Below are 18,752 nucleotides of genomic sequence, written 5' to 3' on the forward strand. Positions count from 1 at the left end.
AGGTACTGGCGCGTTGAAGACACTACCCAGCTTTCTGCGAGGAATTCGGCCTACAGTCTGTCAGTGCTACAACTGATGTTTGCTCCGGAAGCAGCAGGCGTTCTCCTTTGTAGCTCCAACGCTCTGCAGCGTCGATAGAAGACTTTCATCGTTCTCCTCAATTTCTAAGTGCCACAAAGATCGATACTGAGTTCACTCTTGCTTCTGTTATAAACAGGTTTTGTTTCAAAGAGACTCTCTACAACTCTTACAAGTTAGTCGGTACATTTTGTTACATCCTGTAGAAATGATCTGCCAAGAAGTTGAAATACACTGACGGAAAAAAAATCTCAACACCAAAAATATTTAATGTAGATAATTAAATTTAGGAAATATACTACTGGCCATTAAAATTGCTACACCACGAATATGACGTGCTACAGACGCGAAATTTAACCGACAGGAAGAAGATACTGTTATATGCAAATGATTAGCTTTTCAGAGCATTCACACAAGGTTGGAGCCGGTGGCGACACCTACAACGTGCTGACATTAGGAAATGGTTCAAATGGCTCTGAGCACTACGCGACTTAACTTCTGAGGTCATCAGTCGCCTAGAACTTAGAACTAATTAAACGTAACTAACCTAAGGACATCACACACATCCATGCCCGAGGCAGGATTCGAACCTGCGACCGTAGCGGTCGCTCGGTTCCAGACTATAGCGCCTAGAACCGCACGGCCACTCCGGCCGGCCGACATGAGGAAAGTTTCCGCCCGATTTCTCATAGACAAACAGCGGTTGACCGGCGTTGCCTGGTGAAACGTAGTTGTGATGTCTCGTGTAAGGAGGAGAAATGCTTAGCATCACGTTTCCGACTTTGATAAAGGTCGGATTGTAGCCTATCGCGATTGCGGTTTATCGTATCGCGGCATTGCTGCTCGCGCTCGTCGAGATCCAATGACTGTTAGCAGAATATGGAATCGGTGGGTTCAAGAGGGTAATACGGAACGCCGTGCTGGATCCCAACGGCCTCATATCACTAGCAGTCGAGATGACAGGCATCTTATACGCATGGCATTGATGGATCGTGTAGCCACGTCTCGATCCCTGAGTCAACAGATAGGGACGTTTGCAAGACAACAACCATCTGCACGAACAGTTCGACGACGTTTGCAGCAGCATGGACTATCAGCTCGGAGACCGTGGCTGCGGCTACCCTTAACGCTGCATCACAGACAGGAACGCCTGCGATGGTGTACTCAACGATTAACCTGGGTGCATGAATGGCAAAACGTCATTTTTTCGGATGAATCCAGGTTCTGTTTACAGCATCATGATGGTCGCATCCGTGTTTGGCGACATCGCGGTGAACGCACATTGGAAGCGTGTATTCGTCTTCGCCATACTGGCGTATCGCCCGGGGTGATGGTATGGGGTGCCACTGGTTAGACGTCTCGGTCACCTCTTGTTCGCATTGACGGCACTTTGAACAGTCGACGTTGCATTTCAGATATGTTACGACCCGTGACTCTACCCTTCATTCGATCCCTACGAAACCCTACATTTCAGCAGGATAATCCACGACCGCATGTTGCAGGTCCTGTACCGGCCTTTCTGGATGCAGAAAATGTTCGACTGCTGCCGTGGCCAGCACATTCTCCAGATCTCTCACGTCTGGTCAATGGTGGCCGAGCAACTGGCTCGTCACAATACGCCAGACACTACTCTTGTTGAACTGTGGTATCGTGTTGAAGTTGCATGGGCAGCTGTACCTGTACCCGCCATCCAAGCTCTGACTCAATGCCCAGACGTATCAAGGCCGTTATTACGGCCAGAGATGGTTGTTCTGGGTACTGATTTCTCAGGATCTATGCACCCAAATTGCGTGAAAATGTAATCACATGTCAGTTCTAGTATAATATATTTGTCCAATGAGTACCAATTTATCATCTGCATTTCTTCTTGTTGTAGCAATTTTAATGGCCAGTAGTGTACACTTGTCTCGGTAACATGTGCAAGTGATTAACATTGCAAGATCACAGGTTAATGTGAGCGCGAGGTATGCCATTGCAAACGTTGAATGCAAGTTTGCAAACGTGTAAGCATTGTGTTGTACAGATGCTGGGATGTAGTTCCATGCCTGTTGCACTTGGTCGGTCAGTACAGGGACAGTTAATGCTGGTTGTCGATGACGCTGGAGTTGTCGTCGAATGATTTCCCATATGTGCTCGACTGGAGGCGGATTTGGTGATGGAGCTGGCAAAGGAAACATGTAGACGTTCTGTAGAGCACATAAGGTTACAACAGGGGTATATGGGTGAGCGTTATCTTGTTGGTAAACGCCCCCCTGGATTGCTGTTCATGAATGGCAGCATAACAAGTCGACGCACAGATTTGCAGTCAAAGTACGTGAGATAGCCACGGGAGTGCTCTTGCTGTCATATGAAATCGCACCTCAGATCGTAACTCCAGTTGTACATCCAGTGTGGCTAACACGCAGACAGATTGCTTGTAGGCCTCATCCGGCGTCATTCTAACCAAAGCACGGCCATCACTGGCGCCCAGGCTGAACAAGTTTTCATTAGTAAGCATAACAGACCTCCGTCCTGCTCTATAACGAGGACTAGCTTGACGCCACTGAAGTCGCAAATGGCAGTGGTTTGAGGTCACTGAAATTCACGCTACAGGACGTCTGGTTCAGAGCTGTCTACATCTAAATCTACATGGTTACTCTGCAATTCACACTTAAGTGCCTGGCAGAGGGTTCATTGAACCATTTTCATGCTACTTCTCTGCCATTCATCTCTCGAATGGCGCGTGGGTAAAAGGAACACCTAAATCTTTTCGTTAGAGCTCTGATTTCTCTTATTTTATTACGATGATCATTTCTCCCTACTTAGATGGGTGTCAACAAAATATTTTCGCATTTGAAAGAGGAAGTTGGCGATTTAAATCTCGCCGCAAAGAAAACCACCTTTCTTTCAGTAACTGACACCCCAACTCGCATTATCATATCAGTGACACTATCACCCCTATTGCGCGATAACACGAAACGAGCTACCATTCTTTGCACTTTTTCGATGTCCTCCGTCAATTCTACCTGTAAAGCATCCCACACCGCGCAGCAGTATTCCAGCAGAGGACTGACAAGTGTAATGTAGGCTCTCTCTTTAGTGGATTTGTCGCATCTTCTAAGTGTTCTGCCAACAAAGCGCAGTCTTTGTTCCGCCTTCGCCACAATATTACCTATGTGATCTTTCCAATTTAAGTTGCTCATAATTGTAATTCCTAGGTATTTAGACGAATTGACGGCTCTTAGATTTGTGCGATTACTCGCATACCCAAAATTTATCGGATTTCTTTTAGTACCCATGTTGATGACTTCGCACTTTTCTTTGTTTAGTACCAATTGCCACTTTTCGCACCATACAGAAATTCTCTCTAGACCATTTTGTAATTGGAATTGATCGTCTGATGAATTTACTAGACGGTAAATTACAGCGCCATGTGCAAACAGTCTCAGGGCGCTGCTCAGATTATCACCTAGAGCATTTATGTAAATCAGGAACTACCTTGCGGAACGCCAGATATCACATATCCGCAGCAGTAACTACGACCACCAGTTGTCGCTTTGTGTACATTGCTGAATCATACTAGATCATAAGTTATTTTTGATGCTATGCAGAGATTAAAAATGTAAGTGAATGACTATCGTATACAAAACTAACTTCGATTAGAGTACAGTAAGTTAAGTGTAGCAGTTAAAAGCAGTCCACATATCCAGTTTTGCGCGAAAACTACACGAGAAATTTTCTTAAATATGCAATAATATGTTCTTCCTGAAACACATCGTCTACTTGCTAATAATTTGGTACTGAATCATGTTGGAGTTTGAAGACCCTGTTGCTGTTCTCTTAATGTTTGTTTTTAAAAACAAAATTTCGTAAAATTGAAAATTCAGGAGAAGTTTTTCTATTGGCTGTATGTGCCAGCATATGTTACATACATCACAGACCTTTCTCATTTATTGCTATGCATAAAAATAAATGTTTCGTATTTATTATTTAAATTTAAATAGGGATAAAAGAACATTCATCGAGAGTATGTTTAGGGAGCAACCAAACTTTAGCGCAGCTGGCAGACTTGGCCGTGTGATAACCTTTACTTTTTGCGCAGTACTCTCGAAATCGATGCAGAAAACATCGATTCTGCTAATCAATTCGCTGCGCGCTCAGGCGTTTGTTTTGCTGGGAACGAATAGTATCCGAAACCAGGAATTCTATTTTCTTCCACGGAATGTGTTACGGTTAGTTCCGCGCCAGTCAAGTTTGTGTAAGATGTTTACGACACAACGAGGAACAAGACACCGCTCTGATGCAAGGCGTAGAATTAATTTTGTACATAGGCTACAAACGGCAGTCAAATCCGCTCGAATTAGAATATCATGACACCCATAGACAGTATAATCTAATTTTTTTCACAACTGAAACATGGAAGCATTACTTATACTTACTAGAAAGAAAAAGTATCATAAGCTGCATTTAGGAAATGCGCCATACCATTTGCAGTTAAAACAAGACGTCTTAAACGCTGGCTATGCTATGTGTGTTAATAGTCACAATAACATATTTTAATTTGGTTCAAAGTGGTGCAAATGGCTCTGAGCACTATGGGACTTAACATCTGAGGTCATCAGTCCCCTAGAACTTAGAACTACTTAAACCTAATTAACCTAAGGACATCACACACAGCCATGCCCGAGGCAGGAGTCGAACCTGCGACCGTAGCGGTTGCGTGGTTCCAGACTGAAGCGCCTAGAATCGCTCGACCTCTCCTGCCGGCTTTAATTTGGTGTTGCCGTCACAGGGACACACCCGCATAAGGGTTGCACCTTTCCATTTTACATGTACAGAACTCCTGTGAGGAACGTCGTCACATAGCTCTTTCTCCACATGAATGTGTGGAACATATCATGCTATACAAGGCGATTCAGCTGTCTCCTACCGCTGCCGTCTACTGCAACCCGCAATGTAATATCTGGTCTTTAAAAACCACTCGCTAGGTTTTCGTATACTCTCTCTCTCGCTACCCGCAGTCTACTAGTCATACAGAAATAAACGAATTTGGCTTGTTTTATAGGAGATTTAATGTAGTTAAATTTTGTGCTGGGATGTGTTTGCGCTGGAGGCTATGGTTTTCGCGTGTTTCCAAAAAAAAAAAAAAAAAAAAAAAAAAGACGTCAGACAAACCTCCATCCCCGCACTCATCCTTGACCAGTCAGGATTTCTAGTACGGCATTCTCTTCAACAACTGTACAAAAATTTACGACTACACGAAGTTCCCGATATTTGACCTTTTTTAGTGTCATACTGTTTGAACTATTACGCCATCAGCATAGTCGGCTATTTCGTTATCATTATTAATTTAAACGTGCCCATGAGGACAATGGAACAAAAACGACGTTTGTAAACGTTAAGCTGAAACTAGTTACGTTGACACTTAGATCCAGTCTTAACCCTTATAAAAACAGAGTAGTTTTGTAGTCAGAAGTTCCGACGAATACAAAGTTGTAATTCGTTATTTTATGCTGTTGATATTCACAAAAATGTTAGGTAAAATTTACACAAATGTCTGGACTAAATCGGTGACATAATTCGGCCAGATTATGAACCCATAAAAAGGTCGAATGTGCGAAATAATTTGTGCACTAGTAAATTGTTGTACAGTGGTAGGCGGGAGTGCGATGAACGATATGCTAGAAATACTGACCGAGTGGGAAGGTGAGTGAGAGACTGGGTTGGAAGGTCATTTTGTACGTTTTTCTTGAATAACTCGAAATGTACGGCCTCTGGCGAAAACGTACTGGGCTAAAAAATTTAACAACAAATTTCCTTAAAGAAAAAGACCTTTTCACTTCAAGAATGAGATTTTCACTCTGCAGCGGAGTGTGCACTGATACGAAGCTTCCTGGAAGATTAAAACAGTATGCCGGACCGAGACTCGAACTTTCTTACAGGAGTGCTAGTTCTGCAAGGTTCGCAGGAGAACTTCTGTGAAGTTTGGGAAGTAGGAGACGAGATACTGGCGGAAGTGAAGCTGTGAGGACGGGACTTGAATCGTGCTTGGGTAGCTGAGGTGGCAGAGCACTTGCCCTCGAAGGACAAAGGTCCCGAGTTCGAGTTTCGGTCCGCCACACAGTTTTAACCTGCCAGGAAGTTTCATATCAGCGCACACTCCGCTGCAGAGTGAAAATTTCATTCTGGAAACATTTCCCAGGCTGTGGCTAAGCCATGTCGCCACATATCCAGCAGTGCTAGTTCTTCAAGGTTCGCAGGAGAGCTTCTGTGAAGTTTGGAAAGCAGGAGACGAGTTACAGGCTTAAGTGAAGCTGTGAGGACAGGGCGTGAGACGTGCTTGGGTAGCTCAGATGGTAGAGCACTTGCCCGCGAAAGCCAAAGGTCCCGAGTTCGAGTCTCGGTCCGACACACAGTTTTAATCTGCCAGGAAGTTTCACCTGTTCATTGTTCTGTTGGGCTAATAATTTTCGATTAGCGAGCGAGAGAATATAAAAATTTCGGGCGTGGTTTTTGAATGTCAGATACAACATTGCGGATTGAATAAAACGGCAGCGGAAGGGGCAGACGACTCAGATTGTATGCATAACAATTTTTTCCTTGACGTAGTATGATAATGCCCAAAGAGGCGAAATTAGCTAACTGCTAAATTATGAAATACATTGATTATTTGAAAATAAAGGAGCAGTCTATACCGAAAAATGACTTACTTCAAGAAATTCACAGCTGTCATGGACACACAAACGTATACAAAAGAGTAATTGTTTCCCAAAATATAAATATATTGTTCTGAGATAAGTAGCGTTTCACACCCGTGCTTTTAGGTCACCTTAACATTCACGTTATTAAAAGTGAAGCATAAAGACTGAGTACCTACGACATGAATGTCAATGTAAATCCTTTATCTTAAGTAATGAGTGTATAAAGGTAACTTACAAATCGTGGTATGAAACACTACGTACATTAAAACAAAATATAACTACGAAAAGAATCATTTCTTTTTAGGCCACTGAAGATGCCTAAAACAGTTAAGTGAGACATTTTTGGTTAAAAACAAAAATCCAGTTGCACAAAACAAGCAAAAGCTATTGTCATAAACACCGCCGAATTAGCTAGTGTGGGAGAGTGGCTGCGGCCGGCCGCTGTGGCCGAGCGGTTCTAGGCGCTTCAATCCGGAACCGCGCTGCTGCTACGGTCGCAAGTTCGAATCCTGCCTCGGGCATGGATGTGTGTGATGTCCTTAGGTTAGTTAGGTTTAAGTAGTTCTAAGTTCTAGGGGACTGATGACCTCAGATGCTAAGTCCCATGGTGCTTAGGCCGGTATTAGACTATCAAATTTCTTTGTCAAAGATTTGATCAAAGATGTGATCAAATATTCCGTCAAATATATTTGACAAAGATCTTTGGCGTAGCGCTAGAAGGGGTAGTACACTGTCATCAAATTTTTCGTCAAAGTTCAAGATGGCTGACAACAACTTGTTATTAACCGCAGCAGTTGTACGTACCCCAATTGGATTGTGTGCACATGCGGAAAGAAGTGGGGGAAAAAATGGAACCATACATACGAGGTTGACAGTCTTAAAAGTCCTGGGATTACAACTTGATAATAAATTCAGTTGGGAGGAGCACATCCCAGAGCTGCAGAAACGCCTTAACAAATCTGTTTGCAATTCGAGTGTTAGCAGACATAGGCAACATAAAAATGAAAAAGCTTGCATACTTTAATTCCATAATGTCATATGATATAATATTTTGGGGTAAATCTTCAAGTCAAACAAAAGTTTTCAGAGTCCAAAAGCGTGTAATACGTATTATTTGTGGAGTAAATTCACGGACGTCCTGTAGAAACCTCTTCAAAGAACTGGGTATACTAACTACTGCCTCTCAGTATATTTACTCCTTAATGAAATTTGTCGTAAATAATATATCTCTTTTTCCAACAAACAACTCAGTTCATACTTACAATACCAGGAACAAAAATGATCTACACAAGGGCTTAAAAGCACTTACTTTAGTTCAAAAAGAGGTCCACTACTCAGGAACACTCATCTTCAATAATTTGCCAGCAAACACAAAAAAATTAGTTACAAATAAAGATCAGAGTAAAAGGAGCCTGAAAGACTTACTAGTGGCCAACTCCTACTCCACTGACGAAATTTTTAATAGAAACAACTGACGTATTTATTCATACTATTAGTATTGTTATTTCAGCTTAAAAAAATTGACATGTTCCACATCCACGAGAATCTCCTCAGCACGGATCTATGGAACGAAAAACTAATCTAATCTGGGTGAAGCTGTGGGTTTTACGACGACACGATAAAAGCATTTAACAAAACTTCTTACGTGAGCTTACAGTGGAAGACGTCAAGTGGTACATCAATTACTTAAGAATGGATGAGCATACATTCCTGTATGTGCTCAGTGAAGTGTATCCTCATCACAAAGCACAATATTCACTTAAGAACTGCTACATCTTCAGAAGACAGGCTCACTGTAACACTCCGATTCCTTGCTACAGGAGAGGGTTATGTTATGTTATGTTATGTTATGTTATGTTATGTTATGTTATGTTATGTTATGTTATGTTATGTTATGTTATGTTATGTTATGTTATGTTATGTTATGTTATGTTATGTTATGTTATGTTATGTTATGTTATGTTATGTTAAGTTAGGTCAGGTCTCGTCTCCAATCTTCTTATTTTATTTTTGTATTCAGGGTGCCTCACGTTGTAAAGCGCCTCATCAGCATCATACATCTCTATTAATTTTGTAGTTGTCGGCACACACCACTTGTATTTACCGGCAATGTTTATAAAAACACTACAGACGACAGAACGCTGCAGCGATCCTAGCGCTCCATGTGGTAACATGTCACATTGCAGTGAACAGAAGACAAGCGATTTCTTTGATCAAATATACAGCGAGGCCCTAGATTTGATCAAATATTGGACGACTTTTGACAAAGTTCCTATTACACTATCAAATATCTTTGACAAAGACTTTGGACAAAGATATTTGACAAAGAAATTTGATAGTGTAATACCGGCCTTACAGCCATTTTTTTGAGAGTGGCTGCAAAAACTCACAGTACGTGGTGGAAATTCACTAAAATTTGCACTTCGTTTTGCTTAGTGCTGCGGTATGAAATTCCAGAAGAACAATATTTACACGCGAAATTGTAACGTAGCAGGGGGCGGTCACTTTGGTGGTTCCAACCCTGATTGTCCACTCTTCTTTACTTCTTGATGCAATAATTACCAACAGCCGTATGTATTGTAGAAATTGATTTTAATTTATGAACTTCTATGTGCTACCAGTTTCGGCATTGCATTGATGCCATCTTCAGGCCCCACTCGTCATAATGCCGAAACTGGTACCACATAGAAGTTCATGAGATAAAATAAATTTCAACAATACATACGAATGTTGGTAAATTATTGCATCAAGAAGTTAATGCCAGCCGTCGTCCCAAGACTGTTCTTTACTGTCGCTGCGAGCATGCACACATCTCTTCGTGAAGAATACAACGTGGTTGTAATTATATAAAGGGACTGATTATCTCTCTCTCTCTCTCTCTCTCTCTCTCTCTCTCTCTCTCAGCGAGCACCTATCGCAAAAGTAACAACCAGATGACTAGTACGCATCGGTGCTATAAATGGAAGAGACTTGGTTTGCTAGAGAGAAGCAGATCGCCAGCCGTTAAGAGGAAATGCACCTGCAAGCAACCCGACCTGCCGGTTCTTCACTCACCCGACTTCTGCCTTTTCCGAGAAACTGCAGGCGGATCACGTCAGCTGCGCCGTGCTATAAACGACATGACGTCCGCGCGGAACTGAGGAAGGCCCTGCACGGTGAGGCAGTTGGAGGGTCGCTGTCAGCTGCTTCCCGGTGTGAAGTAAAAGCACTCCTAACATGTCAGTTTCTCAACTATAACACCATGCTTGTTGCGGGTAACAGTATTTGGTTTTGAGAAGGCTGAATCCCTCTCCTTCCCATTTCAGGACTTATGTTTCACTGACGTATGTACACCTGAAGATGTGATTTTTTAAATCACGAAACAGGTCGTCTTCCTGTAAAAGTTCACCTATAGCTGAAAGCGGTTTATTTCAGAAAACATAACAATTATTGCAGAATGTCAAATCAAACATTTTTCAGCCGAGCCGTTTAGTTTCCGAACTTATTTTCTTTGGCAACCAATTTCGGCGATTTACTACGCCATCTTCAGGCCTCCTGACCGACGTGTAGGAATATTCCAACCTCGGTGCCGGTCAAAATAGGGGCCAGACTGGTATGTGTAGATTTACGCTTGCTACAGCGATCAGTTCAACCATCATCTGCCGATGGCGTAGTAAATCGCTGAAACTAGTAGCCAAGTAAAACAACAGTTTGGAATTTACACGGCTGAAAGGTGTGGTTGAACATTCTGTACTGAACAGCCGAGTCCCGAAACCATCTCTGAAAAGATGGACATACAGATAACAATTATTAGTCAGGCGTCTCAGACATATTCGAGAAGTGTAATAATGGCTTAGAAATAAATTACTATCATAGGACAGAAATAACTAAAATCTCATCAACGAGAAGATATTAAACTGCATACTAAATTTAGTTATTGGGGTCAGTTGTAATATTTTAAATGCACTATTACTGACAGACTGTCAATGGACTGGAAAGCGTATAGGGACGTTGTGCATGGTAGAGAGCAGAGTAAATGTGTAAAGGTAAAACTGATCTTTAAAAGTGGAATGATAAAAACTACTTGTCAGTAATTTCTGTGTTAATATTAAATAATTGCCTGTGTTCGGTGTAACACCTACTGTACAACTATTAAGAAGGCAAATAACACGCCACATATTATAAAATCAAAAAGAATTGTATCTAGACACGGGCTCGAACTCACGTATTGCAGTGCAAAATTCTCACCACGGTACCAACTGTGCAGCACAGCTACACAGCTGTGAATGGAGATACTCGTCGCTTATGCCACTGTAGTGTTGCCAAATTGCCTTTCATTGACGTACACTTTATACGGAAAATGTGGACTGGACGAAATTTTGAAGATATATTCTCGTACTGTTAACACGCAAGGAATTGCACCGTCGTATCCGAGAGCGCGAGTTTTGGTTCACCCTATATATATAATGTGTGTGTGTGTGTGTGTGAAGTATATATGAGCCGCTGAGAATCAAAGTGGTCTAAATCAAAAAAATTTAGTTTTTGAGTTATACCACTCAGTTTACTCACAATGCATGGCAATTTGCTGTGGAGAAGTGGTATAACGATAACTCCAAACGGAGCCATTTGAGAGCTCCAAATGCATTCTCCCTCTCACGGTAGATGATAATGATGATGATGATTGGTTTGTAGGGCGCTCAACTGCGTAGTCATCAGCGCCAGTACAAAGTCCCCATTTTTACGCAGTCCAATTTTTTTCACACTCCAGTCTAGCCACTGTCACGAATGATGATGATGATGATGATGATGAAATCATGAGAACAACACAAACACCCAGTCCCCGGGCAGAGAAAATCACCAACCCGGCCGGGAATCGAACCCGGGACCCCGTGATCTAGAGGCAGCAACGCTAGTCACTAGACCACGAGCTGCGGACTCTCACGGTAGAGTGAAGTGCGTTCGCGGGGATAGTGGCATAAGTCAAGAGGCAAGACCACGTGGTTTTTTTTCTGTTATTTTAAGTGTTTATTTACTCTCTAAAATCAAACAGTCATTGTAACAGTGCTAGTAAGTATTAGCTTTTGTTTAGGTTTGTGGTATCCAGATGTTATTAAAACAGAAATCGTCTTTATATGGGAAGTTTGCACTCTGTGTTGAAGTCTGGTTTAAAGCCTAAACGAATCAAGCAGTAAAATCTCACATTAAATAGATAAACCATAAAACTCATCCCTCTCAACAGTGCTGTGCGACCTATCACCGAGGCAAAAACATTAGAACACTTCTCCTGTACATCCCTCTGGTGCACCGTGTTTTCTCCAGCCAACTGGCATCTGCAATGTTCGGCTCAGGAATCTGGACCTGGACATGTTGACTCTTTGGCAGAGGAAGATGACGTGGACGGAGAAATCGAGTAAACAGACATGCTCCATTATAAAGCCTCTTGAAATATCAGCAGGACACGAATCATATTTTAAGAAATTTCGAAATTTAGCAACAACAATTTGAAATTTAGCAACAACAATTTCCAGAATGAGATTTTCACTCTGCAGCGGAGTGTGCGCTGATATGAAACTTCCTGGCAGATTAAAACTGTGTGCCCGACCGAAACGTTTCGCAGGAGAGCTTCTGCAAAGTTTGGAAGGTAGGAGACGAGGTACTGGCAGAAGTAAAGCTGTGAGTACCGGGCGTGAGTCGTGCTTCGGTAGCTCAGTTGGTAGAGCACTTGCCCGCGAAAGGCAAAGGTCCCGAGTTCGAGTCTCGGTCGGGCACACAGTTTTAATCTGCCAGGAAGTTTCAACAACAATTTACTTATAATCCGTAGATGAACGCAGTGCTGAATTACTGGACGCAGTAGGTAGCATTCTAATAATTAATAACAATAACGCTATTGGTTCAAATGGCTCTGAGCACTATGGGACTTAACATCTATAGTCATCAGTCCCCTAGAACTTAGAACTACTTAAACCTAACTAATCTAAGGACATCACACAACACCCAGTCATCACGAGGCAGAGAAAATCCCTGACCCCGCCGGGAATCGAACCCGGGAACCAATAACGCTATTATTTTAGGTCAATGTGTGAGAGAAAAGTAGATAATGGGGGCAATAAGTGCAGACTCACATTTACTGTATCACATTACGTTTATGTTCTATAAATAAATTGCAATTATGGAGATTAAAAGGCAGCGTATTGCTTCTCAGGCATTCAACTTCATCAAAACGTTTATAAGAAGAGTGGTGCAACGCTCGAGTTCTACCACTTTATCTTTCACTATGGGTAAATTTCTGAGAGGAAAAGTGGTACTCCAATTTTAGAGACTATAAAAAGGAATTTAAGGTACAAATAACTATAATGTAGTTAAAGTATTTCATTTGTACATTTCATCAAATGAATCACGATTTATTGTAAAGCAAGAATTTACATTAAACGAAACGCAAAACATTTAATTTCTGAGAAGTGGGAAAAACTGAGTTGTATCACACTGGCTGTCAGCGGCTCATGCGGGGTGACAATTACTGAACTACATGAAATAAAATCGTCATAACTTCATCGTCATAGCGTCATCGTCATAGCGTCGTCGTCATAGCGTCGTCGTCATAGCGTCGTCGTCATAGCGTCGTCGTCATAGCGTCGTCGCCATAGCGTCGTCGCCATAGCGTCGTCGTCATAGCGTCGTCGTCATAGCGTCGTCGTCATAGCGTCGTCGCCATAGCGTCGTCGCCATAGCGTCGTCGCCATAGCGTCGTCGCCATAGCGTCGTCGCCATAGCGTCGTCGCCATAGCGTCGTCGCCATAGCGTCGTCGCCATAGCGTCGTCGCCATAGCGTCGTCGCCATAGCGTCGTCGCCATAGCGTCGTCGCCATAGCGTCGTCGTCATAGCGTCATCGTCGTCGTCATAGCGTCATCGTCGTCGTCATAGCGTCATCGTCGTCGTCATAGCGTCATCGTCATCGTCATAGCGTCATCGTCATCGTCATAGCGTCATCGTCATCGTCATAGCGTCATAGTCATAACTTCTTAACGGTTTGCGTTAGGACGTTCAAACTGCACAGTTTGCCACGGGGCATGATGGTAATTAGTATGCGCATGCATGGTTGGATTTAGCGACCAACGCCCTGTTTCGTTTGAATGGGTTCGTCAATAATCAAAATTGGCGTATTTGGGGGACTGAGAATCAGCATTTTGAGATCGGAAAGTATCTTTACCCTCAACGGCTGACGGTGTGGTGTGCAGTGTGCAGTCAAGGAATAATCGGTGCGAAATGCGATATTCTTTGAGGGCACGGTGACTACCGAACGGTACGTGAAGGTTTTGGAAGATGATTTCGTCCCCATTACTCAAAGTAACCCCGATTTCGGCAAGATGCGGTTCATGCAAGACGGAGCTCGATCCCATAGAAGCAGGAGAGAGTTTGATGTCCTGGAGGAGCACTATGGGGACCATATTCTGACTCTGGCATGGACCTCGATTGGCCGCCATATTCTCCGGGTCTGAACACATACTACTGCTTTTTCTGGCGCTGTATTAAAGACAAGGCGTAGAGCAACAACCCCAAAACTATTGCTGAGCTCAAAACAGCCATTCAGGAGCATCGATGTTCCGACACTTCAGCGGGTCATGCAGAAATTCGCTATTCGTCTGCGCCACATCATCGCCAATGACGGCAAGCGTATCGAACATGTCATAACATAAATCGGAACATCTGTATTGACGTTTACATGTTGAATAAAGTGTGTGCACGCCGCAGCTTGAAACTACACTACTAGCCATTAAAATTACTACACCACGAATATGACGTGCTACAGACGCGAAATTTAACCGACCGGAAGAAGAAGCTGTGATATGCAAATGATTAGCTTTTCAGAGCATTCACACAAGGTTAGCGGCGGTGGCGACACCTACAACGTGCTGACATAATGAACGTTTCCAACCGATTTCTCATACACAAACATCAGTTGACCGGCGTTGCCTCGTGTAAGGAGGAGAAATGCTTAGCATCACGTTTCCGACTTTGATAGAGGTCGGATTGTAGCCTCTCGCGATTGCGGTTTATCGTATCGCGACATTGCTGCTAGCGTTGGTCGAGATCCAATGACTGTTACCAGAATATGGAATCGGTGGGTTCAGAAGGGTAATACGGAACGCCGTGCTGGATCCGAACGGCCTCGTATCACTAGCAGTCGAGATGACAGGAATCTTATCCGCATGACTGTAACGGATCGTGCAGCCACGTCTCGATCCCTGAGTCAACAGATGGGGACTTTTGCAAGACAACCATCTGCATGAACAGTTCGACGACATTTGCAGCAGCACGGGCTATCAGCTCGGAGACCATGGTTACGGTTACCCTTGACGCTGCATCACAGACAGGAGCGCCTGCGATGGTGTGCTCAACGATGAACCTGGGTGCGCGAATGGCAAAACGTCATTTTTTCGGATGAATCCAGGTTCTGTTTACAGCGTCGCGATGGTCGCATCCGTGTTGAGCGACATCGCGGTGAACGCACATTGGAAGCGTGTATTCGTCATCACCATACTGGCGTATCACCCGGCGTGATGGTATGGGGCGCCATTGGCTACACGTCTCGGTTACCTCTTGTTCGCGCATTGACGGCACTTTGAACAGTGAGCGTTACATTTCAGATGTGTTACGACCCGTGGCTCTACCCTTCATTCGATCTCTGCGAAACCCTACATTTCAGCAGGACAATGCACGACCGCATGTTGCAGGTCCTGTACGGGCCTTTCTGGACACAGAAAATGTTCGGCTGCTGCCCTGGCCGGCACATTCTCCAGATCTCTCACCAACTGAAACCGTCTGGTCAAAGGTGGCCGAGCAACTGGCTCGTCACAATACGCCAGTCACTACTCTTGATGAACTGTGGTATCGTGTTTAAGTTGCATGGGCAGCTGTACCTGTACACACCATTCAAGCTCTGTTTGAGTCAATGCCCAGGCGTATCGAGGCCGTTATTACGGCCAGAGATGGTTGTTCTGGGTACTGATTTCTCAGGATCTATGCACGCAAATTGCGTGAAAATGTAATCACATGTCAGTTCTAGTGCAATATATTTGTCCAGTGAATACCCGTTTATCATCTGCATTTTCTCTTGGTGTAGCAATTTTAATGGCCTGTAGTGTAATATACGTTTTTGTTGGGTGTTTTTCATATATTTCAGTAATTGTCGCCCTGTATTCAAAGCCACGGTTTGAAGCCAAGTTTATCGTGACACTACCAGGTTGTTGGTGTTGTGTTGCAGGCAACACGAGCGCCGTGGTGGCGGGCCGGTCTGCGGGCGAGGAGATCGTGCGCCTGGCGCGCAACTACTCTGCCGTCTTCCTCTCCATGGCGCCCGCCGCGCCTTGCACGCGCACCTACGGCGCCGCCGTCAACAGGTGCGTACGCCGCCTGCCCCGCAGTTGTTACTGGAGAGGCCCAGAGATTTTAGATCTGGTGCAGTACAAGAGAGATAGCACTCCTGCTACCGCTTTTAATGCAACATTTTATCTGAGCACCACGACTATGTAGCTGTTTTTACGGATGGGTCGAAACAAGGGGGTTCCGTTGGTTGCTCTGTTGCTTTTTCCGGATCGTGTCCTCAAGGTTCGACGGCCTCAGACTTTCACTGATGCAGAATTGTCTGCGATCTCCCGGGCACTGGAGCAGATGAGACATTCTTCCTGTCCTAAATTCCTTGTCCCGATTCACCAAGTGCTCTTCACTCACTGCAACGTTTGTATCCAGCAGATAAAATAGTCCAGACCATCCAGGATGCCCTCCTCCAACTACAGCGACTGGGTTCCGGGGCACGTCGGCATTGCTGGGAACGAAAGGGCAGATCGCGTAGGCAAGGAGGCGTGTCTCGATCCGCAGGTATTTCAGTGTGCTATCTCTCTTTCTGAAGAAGAAAAATTTGTTAACATCGAGTATAGATTTAAATGTCAGGAAGTCGTTTCTGAAAGTATTTGTATGGAGTGTATCCATGTATGGAAGTGAAACGTGGACGATAAATAGCTTAGACAAGAAGAGAATAGAAGCTTTCGAAATGTGGTGCTACAGAAGAATGTTGAAGATTAGATGGGTAGACCACATAGCTAATGAGGAGGTATTGAATAGAATTGCGGAGAAGAGGAGCTAGTGGCACAACTTGACTAGAAGAAGGGATCGGTTGGTAGGACATGTTCTGAGACATCGAGGGGTCACTAATTTAGTATTGGAGGGCAGCGTGGAGGGTAAAAATCGTAGAGGGAGACCAAGAGATGAATACACTAAGCAGATTCAGAAGGATGTAGGTTGCAGAAGGTACTGGGAGATGAAGAAGCTTGCACGGGATAGAATAGCATGGAGAGCTACATCAAACCAGTCTCAGGACTGTAGACCACAACAATAACATCTCCTCTCTGCACGCACTCACCTCGCTGTTGAGCTCAAAAGTCATGCGCCGGTGGGAACATGGTTCAAATGGCTCTGAGCACCATGGGACTTAACATCTATGGTCATCAGTCCCCTAGAACTTAGAACTACTTAAACCTAACTAACCTAAGGACATCACACACATCCATGCCCGAGGCAGGATTCGAACCTGCGACCGTAGCAGTCGCGCGGCTCCGGACTGAGCGCCTAGAACCGCTAGACCACCGCGGCCGGCGGTGGGAACATGATTGGCTGGAAATGACTGACAATAAGCTCCGTTTAGTCAAGCCCACAACGCGTGTGTGGTGTACTTCTTCCAGCCCCGTAGACGAGACGAGGTTGTCCGCAGCTCGTGGTCGTGCGGTAGCGTTCTCGCTTCCCGCGCCCGGGTTCCCGGGTTCGATTCCCGGCGGGGTCAGGAATTTTCTCTGCCTCGTGATGACTGGGTGTTGTGTGCTGTCCTTAGGTTTGCTAGGTTTAAGTAGTTCTAAGTTCTAGGGGACTGATGACCATAGATGTTAAGTCCTATAGTGCTCAGAGCCATTTGAACCACGAGACGAGGTTCTCCTCACTCTGCTTCGGATAGGCCACAGTCCTATGACGCATGGCTTCCTACGGCGAGAGGAGCCTCCAATGTGTGGTGCTTGTGGCGTCGAGGTCACTGTGAGCCACGTTTTATTGGATTGCTTTTTATTTTCTGACCAGCGGACCGCGGCTGCCTTGCCAGTGGATCTGCCATTTCTTTTAGGAAACACTCGGACGAATGTGGTTAAATTTTTAAAGTCTTGTGCCTTGTAAAATGTTTTTACAAAGATTTTAGAGAGAGGGTCTTAATTTGCTCACTTTGTGACAAGCTTGCCCATATTTTATGTAAGTGGCCAGCCAGTGACACTTTCCTGTCGCATTCTTGCTGCTACTTTTTCGCTTTCCTTATATTTTACTTTCTTATGTAGCATTTTCCTTCTTTTCCTGCTTTCTTTGCGTGTGTGCTTCGGTTTTACTATGTCTGTCCGCATTAGTGCCTTTTACTGTGTGTCAAGGCGCTGATGACCTCGACGTTGAGCGCCCATAATCCCCAAAACACACACACACACTTATATCGTTGCTTGGTGCACTAGGATACTGCTGTTACTGTCTCCAGACTGCATTTGCTCGACAATCTGAACTATAGACACGGCCCTATCAGGAACTAACTCGATCACGTGACTAGTGTAGCCATCTTATCCTTCAAATTAGTGGGCGCCGTTTCTGCGCACACAAAACTACTCTGACCGTAGCTGTGCAGACGGTTCGGCTGGGGTCAGCTGTATTGGTGTGGGCTCAATTTTGAGCGACCACCTCGCGAAAGGGGTGGTGAATCTCGTTAGCTATAGCATATGCGCAAACGATCGTGTTAACCCCCTTATGACATTATGACCAATAATTCAAGAAATATAGACGTACAAAGTCAGTAGTTTCTCACTAGAGAACCGAAAAAGAAATAGGAACAAGCAAAACACCTCATAAAACAAGAAACGGATAAAAATGTAGCCAAGATAAACACGAAGCCCATGCCTACCACAGTAGTACAAGTTTATAAGCCAGCTGGTTCTGCAGAT

General features: G+C 44.2%; 1 protein-coding gene across 2 annotated transcripts in view; it reads left to right on the top strand.

Moving 5' to 3' along the window:
- Positions 1-18,752, top strand: part of LOC124622144 (protein goliath) — a 639,805-nt gene that overhangs the window by 523,433 nt on the left and 97,620 nt on the right. For both annotated transcript variants that reach the window (XM_047147776.1, XM_047147777.1), the window contains exon 3: positions 16,001-16,136. In XM_047147776.1, coding sequence (XP_047003732.1) covers positions 16,001-16,136 — 136 coding nt within the window. The remainder of the gene's footprint in view (positions 1-16,000; positions 16,137-18,752) is intronic.

This window comes from Schistocerca americana, chromosome 7 (genome assembly GCF_021461395.2).
Source record: "Schistocerca americana isolate TAMUIC-IGC-003095 chromosome 7, iqSchAmer2.1, whole genome shotgun sequence".
Classification (NCBI taxonomy): domain Eukaryota; kingdom Metazoa; phylum Arthropoda; class Insecta; order Orthoptera; family Acrididae; genus Schistocerca; species Schistocerca americana.